Below are 19,012 nucleotides of genomic sequence, written 5' to 3'. Positions count from 1 at the left end.
TCAGATGTTAGCTACATGATAGTTTTCTGGATTTCTAGTAAATGTCCTGCTGGTTGCCAGATTATGTCAATGCAGGGCCATCTGGTACCACCTTTTTCCAGCTGTAAACACTCCAATAATAAATACAAAGAACGGTCAAAATCACTAGACAGCCAGAATCAAGAATGGCATGCAAGTGTGTGTTTAGTTTAGCTTGTAAGAGCCCTGATTTTTTCTATCCTCTATTTTTGTGATTTCCTGCTAGTAGTGTACTTATTAACACACGCCTCGTGTATGAACGTGTGCTCAGGGTGGGGGAGGAAATCCTTCATTCTGTTTCAGTAGCGTGAAGCTGAGCTGATAACGTGATTCTCTCCTGATTCTCTTCAGATGTTGACCAACTGCCAAGCGCCCTCACTTGTCAAGGAGCTTTTTGCTGTCAAGACTAATTTGACCTAATTTTGGAATTTATTTATTGAATTTTGTTATACCTCACCAAGGAAATGATTTTACAAATGATTTTTTGATGAGAAGCTGGTATTTTCCATATGTTTTAGACTCAATTATTCCGTGACAAAATGCATTAATACCATTAATAACAGGACAAACTGAAAGAAGATGATCATTTACACAATTAGAGAAGTTACCTCCAGAAATTAACCTTTTGTCTAGGCCATTGAGGGTTCCTTTTATCTAACATAATTAGTGAAATCTCCATCTCCTTCACTGCCAAGCTCTTGTTTCTTACCTTTTTGATAGTACTAACCTCGCTGGGTTGTAATTATTGGGCTGTCTGTGCCTCCCACTGGACTTGCTTTTAGAGGGCAAGGTTGTATTCCCTGGGTCTCAGAAGCCCATGCCTGGTACACAGAAGACTTTCAATAAAGATTTGTTGCATTGAATAAATATTCCTTATGTAGCTGACTTTTCATCCTACAATTTATTTATTTTCTTTCCTGATGGTCTTTGAACTTTTTGAAGGCAAAGAATGGGTCTTATTTATATATATCTGCCAATCCCCAGCATTTTATAAACATTTTATGAGCACTTAATGAATGTTGAGTTGATAGCCAAGAAATTCTTCCTTGTACTTAAGTAAAATATCTTTCAGGCCAGCCCCGTCTCTTTTCTCTACATACTCAAATGCACACTCACTCTTGAGAAATGGCTCAGTAGCCTTTATCACACACACACACACACACACACACACACACACACACACACACACACACACACACACACACGGGAGTCGGTTCTTTGTAACTCTCCAGAGCTGGAGGATAAGCTAATAATCCCTTCATCAGTACCACACGCCAAACATTCTAAACTTGGAGCAGAGAACTGCCACAGTACGAGGCTGTGCTTCTAACCCTCAGCTCTTTTCTTGGAGTGCCCTCATTGGAAACTGCTGCTGTGACCAGTTCTGGCTCTCACTGGCAGGCCTGATTCTGGTCCCTTATCCCGATGAAGGCTCTGTCCAAGGTAGACAAGAAACCCCCTTTCCTGTTTCTCTTTAGGGTGGTTGGAATATTCAAGAAGAATTTTTACTGAAAAACAAGAAAAAATAATTTATAACAGTATACCCAATTTGGAAGTAGTCATATTTCCAAATATACAGATTGGAACTGTGGACTTTAAATAGAAACATGAAGAGCTTTGCTATATCCCATATCCCTGTTTTCTTAAGAAGAATCATCGGTGATGTTGTATGTGTTGACCTCTTTGAATCCCAGTGAGTGACCAGACTCTTCTGGGCTCCTATTTTGTAGTCACTCACTTCCTAGAGCCTCTACTCCCCCATGAAAAGTGGCCTGATGAAAACCCACCCACTGCAAGGCCCTGAATAGCAGGACTGTTTCAATTACTGTTGCCCACGTATCATAGAACATAACTGTCTCTCCACAGAATAATCTTGCCCTCCTCGTATATTCATTCTTTGTTTTCTGGTGTGGTATTAACAGTTTAGTTCAGTTGACTTTAACTTGAGCCATTTGTGTTATGTATGTACATAGTGAATAGGGTGTCAAAATGATCATTTTTCCTTTTAATTGCTTCTTGCATTGTGTACAGATCATTTTCTCACTCTTGGTAAAATCCATTTCAATCTAAAATTTGCCTTGAGTATACTACCTTAAGTAGAGCAGTGCATTCCTGTATTAACTTCTAGGTACTTTAAATAGCCTAAAGTTTCTCAATTTGCACCTGCATCATTTCAGTACTGTACACTAAGACAGGAATCACCTGGCAGGATTAAGAGAAGGGAATAAATGATGTTAGATCACTTGCATCTTTCTAAGATGTCAAAATAAAATCCTGTCCGTCCACCTCAGAAGAAGTGGAGCAAAATGAAGGTGATCCATTTCTTTTCCTGAGTGAGATGACTGTGTCCGTGACTAACCTGTTCTTCCGGAGGGGATGTCAAAATACACAATTATAGAGCTACCTTTTGGGGACGGTGCTTGTGGTTAACCTCAGTCCTGCAATTTGAGGGGACTGCTGGGCCATTTATAGAAACTCACAAACCTAATTTTGTTTCCCAGAGGGGAAATTGAGCCTGGATCTTCTTGTTGTTGCAGGAGTGAATAGCCTTTCTCAGTCACTCAGTGCCAACCCACTGACTGCCACCACCCTTACCCACCTAGACCTCTCAGGGAACGTCCTGCGCGGAGATGACCTCTCGGTAGGTTTTCCTTTCCTTCCTGACGTCTTCAAAGAAGCTGTATTTCATAAGCCTGGAATAATTACAAACGTGGCTGTCTAACTTACTTCCCTGCATCTCCCTTTATCACGACACCTTAAAGTCATTTAGTTATGAGCTTATGAAGTGTTTTAGAGAATAATTCCACAGCCTTCCTTAATTAAATATAGTCTATCACTATAGCGTTTTGTTTTTTGTTTTTTCCCTCCGTTAATGTTGCTGAAGTTTAAATTCTGTTTGGAAATACTTTTTCTGAGGGAATTTTTTTCTTCATTATAAAACATCATTGTACCTGTTAAAATTGCCTGATAAGAAAGGTTGGAAACGTAAAGAATTATTTCCTCATTAAATAATATTGTTGGGAAGAATGGTGGTTTTTTTATAGTTTGCGATTGAAAGGCGATGTTGGGATAAACTCTAGTCCTGGTCTGTTCCATGAACACAGAAGGGAGAAGGGAGAATTAGGAGGAAACGGGGGCCACTCTTTAAAATTTGTGTGAAGGCAAAAAGGTTACCTTCAATTATAACGAGATTTTTCACGCAACTGAATTAGTAATAAAAATGTTTGACAGAACTTACTGATACAGTGAGTTAGGTATGATCTCATTGCTAAATGTGGTGAGTGGTCCCCCCTGTGGTCACCATGATAGAATTGAGAGGAAATGCTCCCTTACCAGTAGGGCCTATAGCAAGTGGACATGTTTGAAGGACCTTAATTTGCCTTCCACTGCGTTATGGGGGTGAAGAACACTGTGCAATTATTTCTCATTTCTCCTCTGTTTCACTTTCCATGTAAGGCAGAGAATGTTGCCTCTTTGGAGAAATGTTGGGCAAGTGGGGTCTTGTCACCATTTGGGGGTGCTTAGAGCTCCCCCAGCTGGTGGCTGGGAGTAAAACCATAGTGCCAGGCAAAGACTGGGAGAAGCTTTGAGATCTTCATGTGAGAGCAAAATTACTTTTCTGAACCAACTTTTCATAATACAATCTGTTCTGTGTATCTGGTCACTCTCAAGTATTTACAGGCTAATCTTTTGCTCTTCTGAATTCTTGGGTGGAGAGGATTTTTCTCAAGCATCACATAGCTAAGCTGCTACACTTAGGAGTCTTTGCCAAGGACTAGGATACTCTCAGTATAAGTTTGTTTTTGCAAGTATCTGGTGGCATGCAGTAAAGCAAAGGAGAATTTAGCTATTTGCCTGGTGGCAGGAGCTTAGACTCCATTTGTTATTGGTGGACTCAGGGATTGCTACTCACACAGGACGATTCGAGAATAACAGGGAGTTGTTAATTTTATTGTTTTGATGGCCTTGTATGGGGGGTTAGGGGAGATTTTAGGCATTGTGACCCCTGGAAACCTGAAGCGTCATTGCTATATATGAGATTAGAAAGACAAACTAATAGTACTGTCAGGCCCTTTCTTGTTAGATTTTGAAAGTAACTAAAGATAGAAAAATCATTATGTTGGATAGAAGAGGGTATAGCCTGAGACTCTCCTATGGTTCAAATTCAAATTAGAGGTTCCTCAACACTTTCAGAAGTGATTAGCATTTTGATAGAGTGACTGTAATTCAGGTGGTGTTTCGATCTCAGCAATTAAAATTAGTTAGCACTGTTCCAAAATTGTATAATAAAAATGGGCTAATCAGGAAAATGAAGGCATGTTGTAATAAAAAGGGGATTTGGTAGCCAAGATTCCTTTTGGCCTTTTTTTTACTTAAACATAATTTTATTTTAAATATTCTTTGGATTTTTGCTCTCAGGGAAGGTAATGGAATGACAGAAAATTCTGCTAATCCTCTTGGGAAGTGTAGAGAATGATTCTGGGAGGAATCGGGCAACTTCATTTTAAAATATTAGCTTGCATTTTGTGTGTGTGTATGTGTTTCTAGATCCTAATTTTTTGTGTTTGTTTTTTATTTCAAGTACATGTACGGTTTTTTGGCTCAGCCTAATGCCCTTGCTCATCTGGATTTATCCAATACAGAATGTTCCCTGGACATGGTAATATTTTTTTTTATTGCTCTGGGGGTCCCAGAACAGCTATATTGATGGGATACAAGGGGCTTTCTCTCTCATTAAATATTCTCTTAGTCCTATAAATATTTGAAAATAAGAGTGGCCTTCTTTCTTTCTCAGGTCTGTGGAGCTCTTCTCCGTGGATGCCTTCAATATTTAACTGTGCTCAATCTCTCCAGAACTGTCTTTTCTCACCGGTATGGATTCATTCCTGCTTTCATTATCATCTAGGAGTGTCTTTCTCTTAGAAAAAGTTGCAATGATGTGAGAACAGAATGATAAAGGGCAAATGTTGTGCATGGAAGAAGGAGATGGCCTTAAACCATTATCTATGAATATTAAGCCTTGAAAGTTCAAGTTTTTGTTATATTTTTTTTTCACTGCAGGTTAATGTTCTTATCAATAACTCCAGCCTGCCTATGTGAATTATATAATAATGTACTATTTCTCATAACTGGACAGGCACTCTCTCTCTCTCTTTTTTTTTTTTTTTTTGTGAGGAAGATCAGCCCTGAGCTAACATCCATGCCAGTCCTCCTCTTTTTCCTGAGGAAGACCGGCCCTGAGCTAACATCTATTGCCAATCCTCCTCCGTTTTTTTTTTCCCTTTTTCTCCCCAGAGCCCCAGTAGATAGTTGTATGTCATAGTTGCACATCCTTCTAGTTGCTGTATGTGGGACGTGGCCTCAGCATGGCCGGACAAGCGGTGTGTCGGTGCGCGCCCGGGATCCGAACTCCGGCTGCCAGTAGCAGAGCGCACGCACTTAATTGCTAAGCCACGGGGCTGGCCCAGGCACTCTCTCTTAATATAGTAAAAACCCTTTTAGAAACTTCTATGGATGCTTCTCAGTGATGAACTTGGAAGTAAGTATAAACTACCTTTGGGGAGCAGAGAGACTAGTCATCCCAAATGAGTTTTAACTTGTAGACATGGAGAGCCAATCTAAGGACCTCACTTCAACCTTCCTGACTTAAAATTGTTTGCAAAGTAAGGCAGCAGATTAGAAGCAGCAAGTATTCACACAGAGCAGCAATTTAGAATGGAGGGAGAATACAGGTGAATTATGAAAAGTTCATGGGTCATGTAAGATGGAATTCTGGGACCATCTACTGTATTAATACAATTCAACACTTAGCATTTGTAATTATGACCAAGTCATAAGCAATATTTTAGTCATTATATGCTCTTTAATAACATGGAGAATTGCTTAATATAGAAATATCTCCGTTTTTGGTTAACTTTTTAAAAGTTTTAGGTAATCAAGGGGATAACCCTCACTTATTTGGAAAATTCAGTTATTCAGCATGCTTTATTCTACAATTGTGCCTCTCAAATGAATTGTTCTATATTTTAAAGCACTAATGGTCATTATTTCAACAGTGATGGAAATCTTTACAATAGCAAAAATATGCCACAAATACTTGAATGGAGTAAGATTGGAGAGTGTAAAATCTAGGAGATAAAATGGTGGGGAAAGGTTGAGCGTTTTCTAAAATACTTTATTCTGAGGGCCTTTGAGGGTATTGAGACCACCCAGTCAGCTCATGTATTTGAAGGCAGCTTATGAAGTCGGGCTTTGGTAGAGCTGTAATTGACTGAGGAACTGAGTTAGATCATATCATAGACTATAAAGATTTTCATATAATCAACTCCTTTGAGTTCGCAATACTGTGAATTCTGTGATGACTGGTCTTCAGTAGAGCTATTGAGCTTGTGGAGCAGAATTGTGCCAACAAATTGCCTTGCTTCCAAATGAAAGGTTGTCATTAAACCCTTTAATACCCAGTGCCTTACCTAGATATAATCGTAGGAAGCCCTTAGTAATTATATTGAAATTGCTGCATTTACATTGAGTTGTGGATTGTTAGCCAGGCTATTCATACTTTTGTTCACAGATAATTTCACAAGTGTATCAGTCAGGATAGGTCAGGTTGTTCTACAGTAACAAATGGTCCCCCCACCCCAACCCACCACCATCTCCATTTCAGCAACGATTATTTTGTGACATGTCTCTTGTGGGCTGGCCACATCGCCTTCACTCTGGGAGGCAGAGCAGCCTCTATCTAGAACATTGACAGTCGCATAGCAGAGGAAAAAGAATCATGGTAGCGCACGTACTGGCTTGTAAAGCTTCTCTCTGGAAGTCACACACTTCACTTCTGCTCACGTCCCACTGGCCAAAAGGAGTCGTATGGCCAAGTCTGCTGTCGGTGGGGTGACAGAGCATCATCCTCCCTCAGAAAGGGGCATTGAATATTTGGAAACGTTGGAAGAGTTGACACCAAGACAAAGTAACAGGAGGAGAACTATATTCAAAGAATAATTTAACAACATTTGCTCATCAAAAAATGAATAGGAGTGAGGCTGGCCTGGTGGCGCAGCAGTTAAGTGCGTGTGCTCTGCTTCGGCGGCCCGGGATTCGCAGGTTGGGATCCCAGACGTGCACTGACGCACCGCTTGTCAAGCCATGCTGTGGCAGCGTCCCATATAAAGTAGAGGAAGAATGGCACGCATGTTAGCCCAGGGCTGGTCTTCCTTAGCAAAAAAGAGGAGGATTGGCATCGGATGTTAGCTCAGGGCTGATCTTCCTCTCCAAAAAAAATAGGAGTATACAAGCTTATATTGTTCCACCATCTGGAGCCAGAGTTGTTTGCAATGTCTAATATATATTCTATCAGAATTCTTTTTTCTCTTAAGTTTATTTTTCCATCCTCTTAAATGGAGACTCTGATTGCTTGGACATTTCTTCTCAAATAGGCTGAAGTTGTCCTGTTATAAACCTTTTTCAAATATTGTCAAGTTTCCCTGGACCTCTATACATTAAATATTGTTGAATATTATGTGGTCGAGCTATACCACTGGGATGGCCTCTGCCCTGAGATTCTGTGAATCCCTCTACAGGATAGGAATAGTTATCAGTAAATGAGTGTTTACTGTGCATCAAGCTAAATGCCTTACGTATGTGGACTTACTCAGTCCTTCCAACAATCCTATCAGATAGAACAAAACAAGCAAAGCATTCACATTCCAGCTTTGACTCTGGAATCTGTTTTTCTTAAACCCTCATAGTGTGGTGTTGACTCTGCCTTGCTGAGCTGTATAATTTGATCCACTAACTTCCCACCGTAATAGCAAGGGGACATATTTGAAGGTTGTAGCCATTTCCTTTTGGAGTTTTGTCTTTAACTGTTCTAGTATTTGGCCTGAAATGATTAGATTGTGGAATTGGGTATAGGAGCTGAGCAGGATATTTGTCATGCAGGCTTCATGCCAGTCAGACTTTCCATGCTGTTCCTCAGCTTGTCATCGGGTCACAATCTTGTTGCATCTGAAATTTCCTGTGTCCAAAAATATTGCCGAATGCAGGTAGCAATCCTTAACGTTCAATGCCACCCAGTGGGAAAGCCCTTTAAATTGATGAGAAATACACGTCTTCTTTGACCTCTTATGGAGTTTCCTGAATATCTAGGGATAGAGACAGTGAGTTCATTGGCTACAAAGAATAGAAATAAAATGCTTTAAGGACTTAATGAGATGTCTTAATTTCTCTTACATCATTCCTTTAATTGTATTAATTTATTTAGCTTTCAGACATTTTGTTTCTTTTTACCTTTAAATTTCTACTGAAAATGTAACTGATTCATGGATTATCTCACAGTGAATAACTGGAAAGTTTTGCCAGTCTGGAAGTGGGGCAGTAACTGCTGGTGTGACTTGCCTGTTTTGTTTTGCAGGAAAGGAAAAGAAGTCCCCCCGTCTTTCAAGCAGTTTTTTAGTAGTTCTCTGGCTCTGATGCAGATCAACCTTTCAGGCACAAAACTGTCTCCTGAGCCCTTAAAGTGAGTGGTTAATTCATTTGCTCCAGAGCTTTTAAAGTTCAGTTTGTTGTTATGAATGTGCTGGAGGGAAGGGAAGAAGACGCGTAATCCTAAAACAGACAAGGCAGATGAAAATGCCTTTTTACTTTGAGGCTCAAAAGGAGATCAAATTCTTTTTGAGTACCTTGTGCACTATTGATATTATTGCATCTTCTATGAAAAACAAAAGTTTTTCTTTGGTTTGTGACCTTGCCAGTAGTCACTCATCTTCTATAAAAGTTGTGCTCCTGGTGGGTACCATTGTCTTTATATTAATCTCTGTTCAGTTAGGTATATTTGTGTGTGTGTGTTTTAATCAATATTTATTCTAAATATTTCTACTAACAGTAATAATCAAACTCTATACACATAGGTGTATGCTACAGAATCCGTCTTTAGGTGCTTTGGTTTCTGAATTATCCAGGTCAGTATAGGTTATCTGTTTGATAATTTTACTTGGCAGCCAACTTGTTATGGTTAATATCCCTAACGTAGGTGTGGTGGTGAAGTTCAACTTTTTAGCTAAATTAAAGTTTGAGAATAATTTATCATTGAAATTGATAGTGAATTATCATTGAAATTGAAATAGTGAATTTCTGTTCACTATTGCCAGAAATAATAAAAATTCAGTCTACACAGGCTATAGAATCACATTTTCTTTGAGTCTAAAGAACATATTTTCAAGTAGTTATGAATATGTACGTTGTCAGATATGCTCAAATGTATGCACAGATTTCTCCTTTCCCCAGCTAACATGTAAATCAGCATTTAATTTTTCCTTTGTAATTTGTGTGAAATGTTAAAATCAATGTCTGCTGTTCATTTTACTAGAAAATTAATCTTTATCTAATTTGTAAATTGCCTTTTCTTTTTCTTTGAGAGAGATGTGAAGTTCTTGATTACAGTATTTCACATAGTACCATATGACTAAAACAAGGGATGCCTTTAAGAACAGTAAATCCAGTCAAGTGCTAAAAAAAAAATCTGACATTATAGTGGGCTTTTTTTTTTTTAAAGAAACATTGAATTTATATATTAGAGGTCTCTAAATGTAGCAGCTGTAAATAGTAAAAGCTTCATGATTAGGCTATTTGTATGGATATCAGTAAAGCTATCAGAATCAATATTCTAAAGAGACTCCATTATAATTTAATCACACTCATTGACTTATTCATTCATTCAACTACATTGAGCATCTACAGTGTGCCAGATAACCATGAGGGCACTGAGTAGAAAGCAAAACCAGAATTGATCCTTGCCCTCATAGTGTATCAGTGGGAGGTTAGCATGTTTAAAATAATTTTATTGATAGGTACACGGTATTCTAATTCTTTCAATGTTGTTGATCCCAGTAAAATATAGAGTGGCTCTTTGTTGGTTAGCGTAACTGATTTTATAGAATAGTCTACACCACAACAACATTGGATTTACTATACTTTATGATAGATATAAACTTATTTAAGTGTTCTACTTCAGTTATTTTGTGTTAAATCTTGTGACGTGTTGTTATTTATGTGAATGTTTAGTCTCTTCAGGTCTGTGTTTTATTCAGCAAAAATGTTACTGTGAGGCAAAAGACTTCATGGCTGAAGATTCTGTAAACAAAATTCCATATGTACATTTGTGTAATACTGTAATTTGAAAAGTTGTAACAGAACTGAGGTGCTCGGGTTTGCCTGTGTGGGAGTGGGGATGGAAGGGAACTTGCAAAGCACTACCCTAAGCTAGACACCGAACTGGGTACTTATATAGAGACTGTCATCTGCAGTGTTGACAACAGTTGTGGGAGGGAGGGTATCGTTATCTCTTTTTCACAGCTGTGGACTTTGAGGCTCAGAGAAGCTAAGTAATTTGTCAGAACTCACTGTCGCAGGCTGGGCTTCCTGGGAAGCAGACTTAGAGATGGAGATTAGCATGTAGGGTATTTATTGGAAAGTGCTCCTGGAATCCCACCTGTGGAGGAAGAGGTGGGAAGAAAGCAGGATGGGACCGAGGGGATGTTGAAGTGAGAGGCCTTTGTAATGAAGGCCTCTGCCCACCCCATGGGAACTATGTTGCTGTATTGGCCCTTCACAGAGTTGTCCTGAGTTGGGATGAGGAGGCTGGGCCTTTATATCCCTATGTTGATTGGTCCTTGGATATAGGCTGCCCTTGGAAGGAGACATGACCTTGGGCAAAGTGCTTTTCTTCAGCAGAGGCAGTCCCCAGAGAGGACTGACAGCTGAGGGGGTTCGGGGAGGCACATAGCAGCGTCCGCCGCTGTCAGCCAGCTGACACTGGCTCAGTTCTGTTCCTAACCCCACACCTCGCTTCACTGCACAGGGGGTGGGCATGGAGAGACCTTTGTTTCCTAAAGCGTTGGGGATGAGTAGCCTTAAGAGAATAAGTTAAAGAAATGCAACTTCTTTTGAGAGTCACAGTTTAAGTTTGGATATAACAATATTTTGCAGAAGTTTCCCTCTTAATTTGGGGTTCTTCAAAAGCAGTACAGAGAATATAACTGCTTACTTCATAGTTATGTTTTTCCTTGGAGGCTGTTTTAGTCCATGTTAAAGTATTTCAAGAGGCTTTGAAGAACATTGTGCCACCATTCCTTGGTGTTTCCTAAAATCTCCACAATAGTGCGGTTCATGTGTGCCCCAAAGATGCTCCTTGCTCCAGTGTCACTCAGAGTGGTTCGCAATTTCCTGTTTACTGCTCGTTCTTGTCCTTTCGCTTTCTCTTCCCCTTGTCCCTTCTTCTCTGTGTCCTCCTTCCCTCCCTGCCACGTAGTACCTTTTCTCTCCAACCCCACATCCCTGGCCAAGTATTTTTTTTTTTTTTTTTTTTTTTTTTTTGGTGAGGAAGATCTGCCCTGAGCTAACATCTGCCAATCCTCCTCTTTTTGCTGAGGAAGACTGGCCCTGAGGTAACATCCGTGCCCATCTTCCTCCACTTTATATGGGACGCCGCCACAGCATGGCTTGACAAGAGGTGCGTCGGTGTGTGCCCGGGATCTGAACCGGCGAACCCCGGGCCACTGCAGCGGAACGCGCACACTTAACCGCTTGCACCACCGGGCGGTGCCCTTGGCCAAGTATTTTTAATAAACCTATTAAATGTGATATTCCAAAATTATAACTAGCATCTTGTATTTTCCCCACATAGAGCTGAGAAATTAAATACAAATTCTTCTCTTAACCAATTTTGCACTAATGATTGAGGATCAAGAGGATGATTGTTAAGGCAGTTTTTCCATCACTGGGTTAAAAGAAATAACATATCTTGCTATAGAGTTTTCCCCCGGTGCCTGGTATGCTTTATTGTAGTTTTCTGCTTTGTTTTATTTTACTAAGGACAGTTTCTGGGGGTTACCTATATTGTCTCATGAGTCTTTACCTCTTAATCATTAACCTTCTATGGTTAAATATCAGAAAGCGCACCATTTGTTTCCTTGGCCTTAATCTACAAGTCAGAAAAGTAGGAAACGTTTTCCTTCCGTCTAAGCTTTATAAAAATACAATGTTAAATACGTAGCTAAGTCCTAGAAACTCAGCATATATTAGAAATAAAAGGAACCTCTTTGGTAATGTCCTGACTCTCCCATTTTGCTGATGGGAACCTGAGGCACAGAGAGAAAGAGATATACTTAGGGCCACCCGACTGTTAGTAAGAGCCGGGACCTCAGGACTGGCTTTTTGGTTCTCAGTCTCAATCAAGTGATTTCAGCAGCTCATTACTCCCCCCAAGAAAGAAAGGGAAAAAGTACTTTTTAGGAAAAGAGAAGCAATTTATTAAGTAATTGAGCAGAAGCATATACACAGATGAGATGTGCCCAGCCTTTGTCATAGGGCAGTGTTTTGGAAGAAGGGACTAGGGAGCTAAATTAAAGGCATGAGGAGCAGGGCACTCTGTTCCAGCTTTTTCCCCGACAGGGGTTGTTTGCATAGCTGGAAGCAGCCAAGCTCTCGTGCTGCACGCCCACTGCTGGGGTTCTCTCCCGGGAGATGGGGCCAGAGAATCACTGAAAGGGGAAAATCTCAGAGACTTTGCCATGAAATAATTCCCTATCTTCCTGCCTCACCCTTACCCTGGGGTATTTTTGGAGTATGCTGTGTGGAGGTCCTTTTCCGGGGAACATTGAGAACAGGTAGTCACCCCTAGGTCGCAAATGCCGTGGTTCCACTCTCTAGTGCTTACTACTGTCTGCCTTGTATTATAGTTATTTGCACACATACTTGTTCCCTTTGCCTGAGAGCGGGAGCACGCTTGTGCTCATCTTCATAGTCCTTACAGGGCCTAGTTGAGGGCCTTTTGTCCTCTCAGTGTAATTTAATGGATGTGTGTACGTGTGTGAAACTTTTGTTTCAAGCCTGCTCGATGATGTTGGGTTTTATAGGACTGACTCGGGAAAGTAGAATCAATTCATTCCCTTATGAGATCCCAGTGATTAGTCCAGTCTCCTTAATATGCTGATAAGAACATTCCTTTTCAGAGCAGTGATGTGGTTTGCCAGATAGGCAGGATCCTGGACTCAAACTCAAGACTTGTGTCTTATCTCCAGTGCCTTTACACCCTTACCCATCCCCACTCGGTAGATCCTTCAGTAAACCCATCTAGATAGAATTTCGCGTGCTGGAATACTGTGGAACCTGACTTCCTCGCTAACGTAGTCCTTAGGGAAAACCATCTTTACTTCGCTACTATAATAACAATTGCCTAATAATATTCTAAACATTATTAAAGGTGTTCTCAAACAGATGCAGGTGGGAATTGATCTATGAGGAACACAATTTAATTTCAGTGTGCAATTAGGTGTACTGTTAGTTTATTTGCATAGGAATAGCAATCCTGTTGGGTTTTGCATTTATGATAGATCTGCTCCATGTCAGACAGAAGAATGTGTGGTGTCATTTTTTTCACTGCTCTTGGGAGGCAGAAATGCAGTTGGCATTTAAAAAAGTGAGATGGTGCTTGACCTGTGGTTCAAGAAAAAGGCATTCTTTTTTCTCTGAGCTTTATTCAGTGTGCTTACAAATTTTTAGCATGATGTGTGGAGTTTGTGTCTAATGTGTGTTTCCTCCCCTCAGAGCACTGTTGTTGGGCCTGGCTTGTAATCACAACTTGAAAGGGGTTTCTCTTGATCTCAGCAACTGTGAGGTAAGAACACCTTTTAAGACTGTATCCTAGAATAGAAAATAGCCTGAAAATTGCTTTGTCTTTTTCCTGGAAAAAGTAGGCTACTGTGATTCTCCAGAGGCTTTAAATGAAGCAGAAAAACACACATTATAGAAGTTTCTGATGTTCTGTATTTTGCGAGTTTTATCTACAGACAGCCACGGAACACCATTTAGAAAGCATTCAAGTGTGTGGTTTTATTTCTTTCTTTATTTTTTTTATTGTGGTAACATTGGCTTACAACATTATATAAATTTCAGGTGTACATCCTTATATTTCTCAAGTGTGTTTTTAATGACTTTTTTCCCCCCTTCTTAAGGGTGCCGGTTGCTTAAATATTCTATGATGAAGCCTTAAGATATAAAGTCATCAACTAGCTTTACTGTCATGAAAAGTATACCGTACAGCATTCCTTGCAAGGGACAAGTGTGTGTAACCTAACTTGGATTTAGAGAGTATGAAAGGGAACGGCTGTCTTGTCATTAATTTTACTTTTTAATATCTTGATTTAAAACAGAAAAATTAAGATGCTTCTCAAAATTATAGCAATTCTAAACACTTCTTATCAATGAACACAGAGAAGAATTGAGACTAAAAGCCTCTACATTTGTAAGAAAATACCCAGGTACAAACCACCCAGTCTCTTCGGAGCCTGACTTTACCCAACATGTCAAACTTGGTGTCTTCTTCTCAGGGCCAGAGGTGGAAGTCTCTTCATTCCTATTCCTGGGCCTTTATGCCCGATGTTCTCTCTTCCTGGCATACTCTCACCATGTCCCTCTTCTTCTGTAAGGCCTTGCTCTCTTCAAGGATCTAGCTCAGGTCCAGTCTCCTCCATACCTGCATCAGACTCTCAGGGTTTGATCCAAGTTTGCAATCCTGGATGGATTAGTTGATATTGCTAAATCTGAATTTTTGCATCTATAAAAAGGAGACAATATTAGTGCCTCTGCCAATATTAGTGCCATAACCTTGTTATGAAATTTAGAGGAGCTCTTGTTTGACAAGTGCTGCTGAGAGTGTCTGGTACACATAAAGGTTGTTTATCTGTCCATCTGTCAAATTTCTTCCCTGACTGCTTCAGGCCTTTACGATCTTGTCCTTTTCTAGTTGTCTAGTGCTTAGTGATGGTGACATGCACTTGGTCACTGGACCACATAGTGCCTTGCACAATTGTTAAATTGGCTCCTGTGTGCTTTCCCAGCTAGGCTGTAGCTTTCTGGAGGGCAGTATTTGTGTCTTACTTTGTTTTGTGTTTCCCTTAGCTCCTAACAAAATGCCAGGCTCCAAGCCAACACTAAATATTGAAGATTAACGCTTTACCTCTCTGAAAATTCTAGAAACTGACAAGTTTGAAATCGTACCATAAAAATTGTTAGCGCAGGATTTTTAAAATTAATTTTGAGCTGGGGTGAACACCAACTGTGTGTGAGTTGCTAGTCTTTTTGTTTGGGAAAAAAGATCCTATAAACCTAATTGTGAAATTTTCATGTGAAAATCAATGCTTTTTTATTTATAGACTATAAAACAGAAACCAACTCTGGCAATATGAATTAGTTATTTGTTTACCAGCACTTTCTTGAGGGACCATGCCGATAATAAAAACTTTTTTTTATGAGAGGAGGAATAAGAAGAATGGGATTGGAAGGGCTATTCTATCAAAAAAAAGGAGGTTGGTATAAACTTGAGTGCTCTGTTAGATCAAACTTCTGAATTAGCAATGACCTATATGTGGTTTTACTATCCTGATTAAATATCATGACTGCTACCAATATAACATCTTTCATTTAGTTCTGTGATCAAAACTGGAATGGACATAAGTGATCCTCTGGTTCCTATTCATATAGTTGAGGAAACTGAGGTTTAAAGAAGCTGAAATAATCCAATGGCAGAGCCATAATGAAAGTATGCTCTCCTGATCGTTGTTGATAATACTGGTAATTATTAGATATTAAGTATGATTAGACGTTTTGTTCTCAAATAAGTTGATGGGGTCATGTGCCCAAGGAACACTGTGTTATATTGCTATGAAGCTTGTTCTTTCAACTCCTTTGGGATCCTATTGGGAATAACTTCCAACGACAGTTATATTAGGTGAAGCGTATGAAACTGACATTGTTGTCCGTCAAAAATGGCAGACTGTTGGCAATTTCATATGGTTCTGCTGAACAGCTAGTAAACTTTTTCCTTTATAATTTTTTGTTAATAAGATAGGAATTCAGATCAAATGATTGCTCTCTGATGGTAGTATTGCCTATTAGTATGACTTCATTTTGGCCATTCGTTTATGGATTATATGATAAGATGATACTGTTGAGATTGGGAACCCTTTTTTTAAATTTTATTTTATTTTTATTTTTTTAATAATTTTATTTATTTTTATTTTCTTTTCCCCCAAAGCCCCAGTAGATAGCTGTATGTCATCGTTGCACATCCTTCTAGTTTTTGTATGTGGGACGCGGCTTCAGCATGGCCGGAGAGGTGGTGCGTGGGTGTGAGCCCGGGATCCGAACCTGGGCCACCAGCAGTGGAGTGCGTGCACTTAACCGCTAAGCCACAGGGCCGGCCCGAGATGGGGAACCCTTAAGCTATCTTAGTACCGTCTTCTCTTACCGTCTTATAGCTTGAATCACAGTACTGGTGACCACATTTATAAAGTCACATGTTATATTGCTGCTTATGAAAATTGGTGAAACACAAAATTATTTTTCTAGACTAACGTGTCTTGTCACATTTTGTTTCCACCTGTTTTTTCTTAGGGCTAGATGTCCAAATTTAACTAGGTTCCACTTTGCTCATCTCTATGATATAGTAGACCTTTCTCCTAAAAGGTATTTGGGGTTATGATATTATCCATATAGAATGCTTGGCACTTTGAGTATTAACTGCTGTTCTTTAATCATTCCGTACTTCAGAGTTTATGTAATCCTCTTAGAAAAAAGCTTTCACTAACTTAGAAGTTTAAAATTATGCATATGTATATTTTTTTCTGTTCATTCTCTATGTAGCCACGGTAGTAGACATAATGTTCTCTACTCATACCATGCCAGTCAAAATCATGGAAGAATTTAGAACTTAACCTCCTCTGATGATCAGTTAAATTCCCCACCTGTGGTGGTGGGGAGTCAAACTTCTCCCTGACACCAATAATCATCTTGGAAAATCATTTCCACAGGGATGACTTACTCAAGATGAGGGGCTGACAGACCAGAAAGGAGTCAAATGTCTGAGGCATAATAGTGGGCAGTTTCTGATGTGGGCACTGGATGAGTTCAGCACGTCCTACAGATGCCTCTATTACACGGTCTACCCAGGCCATGGAAGCGAGGGACCAATGTGAAATACCTTTTGAAGTCTTTTTATATTTATAAATAGATAATTTTATTATAAAACAACTACTGTCCACTGATTAATTTTAAAATAAAAGTTTTTATGGGTGTCATGGAAAGTAAATGATCATCATCTAAGATGGTGGTTGAGTTTATTGAGAAAACAGAGGAAGGTAACCTTGACGTTGGAATTGAAAATCTAGATGAGAAGCTTAGAATAACTTTGCTTAAGCAAATTATTTTTATTTCCACCATATGCTAGTTCCTTTGCTCTTCGTTCTCACCTTTCCTGGTGAGTTGTCCTTGTAGTATTTCGGGGTATTTCTGTATTCCCCTGAAAGAGGCATTTCACATTCATCAGTTTGAATGAGAGAGGAGATTTAACACCTCATGCTATTAAAAAACTGTACCTTGCAGGTATATAAATTATGGAGTTGCTTTCCTACAACACAAACACCATTGTTATTTGGAAACTTAAATCCAGAATACGGGGCTGTATTCTTTTGGATCTGTGAGGGCTAAGCTAAGAGGTACTGAAATTAACCTTACATTTACAAATAAGTTAGAGAAAAAACTTTTGTGTTCCTTAAGATGTTTCATATTAATTATATTAGCATTTATTTTTCTTTCCCTTGGTCTTGTAGTACCAAAAAGGAGTAAGTTTTTTCTGTAAAAACATGACTCAGAGTAGTCATGGGAGGCAAAAGGGTGACATAGCAAAGAGTGGGCATTTGGGAATCAAAAAGGCCCCCTTTGAAACCTGACTCAGCCACTTGGCTTGTCAAGTGACTTACCTTCTTTTTTTTTTTAAGATTTTATTTATTTATTTTTTTCCCCCAAAGCCCCAGTAGATAGTTGTATGTCATAGCTGCACATCCTTCTAGTTGCTGTATGTGAGACGCGGCCTCAGCATGGTCGGAGAAGCGGTGCGTCGGTGTGCGCCCGGGATCCGAACCCGGGCTGCCAGCAGTGGAGCGCGCACACTTAACCACTAAGCCACAGGGCCGGCCCAATGACTTCCCCTTCTTTCAGCCTTTGTTTCTAACCCACGGAATGGGATTATAATAGTTTGTGGGGATAGTACTGGGCACAATGCTGAGCCTAGCACATGGGAGCCCTTATTTGGAGGAGGAAGAGGATTACTATATAGGAGCCTTATTTTGAATCTTAGAAATTACTACATAGGTTGGTATTGCCTTTCTAAAAATTTTTGTTTAAAAGCTTTAAAATATTCTCTCTATACTAAAACGTTTTTTGGAATTGCCTTCAAAGCTATTTTAAATCTTTCAAGAAGAATTAGTCTCATCAATTTATAGTCACACTTGATTTTTGACACAAAATGCTATTATCTTCTCTGGCCAGACTTGCCTCTGAAAGGCCGGTGGTTGATCCTAATTCACTCTCAAAGGGTAAGGACTTAGTATCTGTGCAGATGTTCAAAGAAATGTGTGTGTTCCATTGCCCTCAAGGTTAGTTCTAGAAGAAAAGTTTCAAGACTGTTTTATGTTATGGTAGTGATGGCATTTGTATGTATTCTCCTCATGTGCTCATCTACCTGAGAGGAGGCAGTGGATCTATGCATTCTGGCCTGTTTTTAAAAATCTTATTGCTTCATAGTCTTATTTTAAGAGAAGGCTAGAGAAGTGCTAAAACTGAATTCTTCAAGCTTAATCTCCTTCCAAGTGAGAGAGAAAAATTTCTGATACTGCAGAGAAGGTGCAAAGGCTAATTATAGCTGAGGATTGGTTGAAGGTCTGGATGTGGGAGTTAGTTCTTTTAAGGGGAAATGTTCCTGCACATGATTCCATGATTCGTTGCCAAGTGCTTTGATGATGAGTAGAAAAAGAGCACCAGATATTAAAATGTGTAATGATGCTTGTGTATGTGTATGCATTTAAATGTGTATGCAGCAAGTGAATAGAAACTTGTGAGGCAATTCATTCAGTTTGATAGTCATTCAACCAGTTTTGAGGTG

The 19,012-nt window shown here is 39.6% G+C and overlaps 1 protein-coding gene across 4 annotated transcripts in view; it reads left to right on the top strand.

Moving 5' to 3' along the window:
- Positions 1-19,012, top strand: part of CARMIL1 (capping protein regulator and myosin 1 linker 1) — a 318,049-nt gene that overhangs the window by 187,234 nt on the left and 111,803 nt on the right. For all 4 annotated transcript variants that reach the window (XM_058555125.1, XM_058555128.1, XM_058555127.1 and 1 more), the window contains 5 exons: positions 2,556-2,659; positions 4,601-4,678; positions 4,814-4,890; positions 8,429-8,533; positions 13,621-13,690. In XM_058555125.1, coding sequence (XP_058411108.1) covers positions 2,556-2,659; positions 4,601-4,678; positions 4,814-4,890; positions 8,429-8,533; positions 13,621-13,690 — 434 coding nt within the window. The remainder of the gene's footprint in view (positions 1-2,555; positions 2,660-4,600; positions 4,679-4,813; positions 4,891-8,428; positions 8,534-13,620; positions 13,691-19,012) is intronic.

This window comes from Diceros bicornis, chromosome 14 (assembly GCF_020826845.1).
Source record: "Diceros bicornis minor isolate mBicDic1 chromosome 14, mDicBic1.mat.cur, whole genome shotgun sequence".
Classification (NCBI taxonomy): domain Eukaryota; kingdom Metazoa; phylum Chordata; class Mammalia; order Perissodactyla; family Rhinocerotidae; genus Diceros; species Diceros bicornis.
This window is presented reverse-complemented; position numbering and strand designations above follow the sequence as displayed.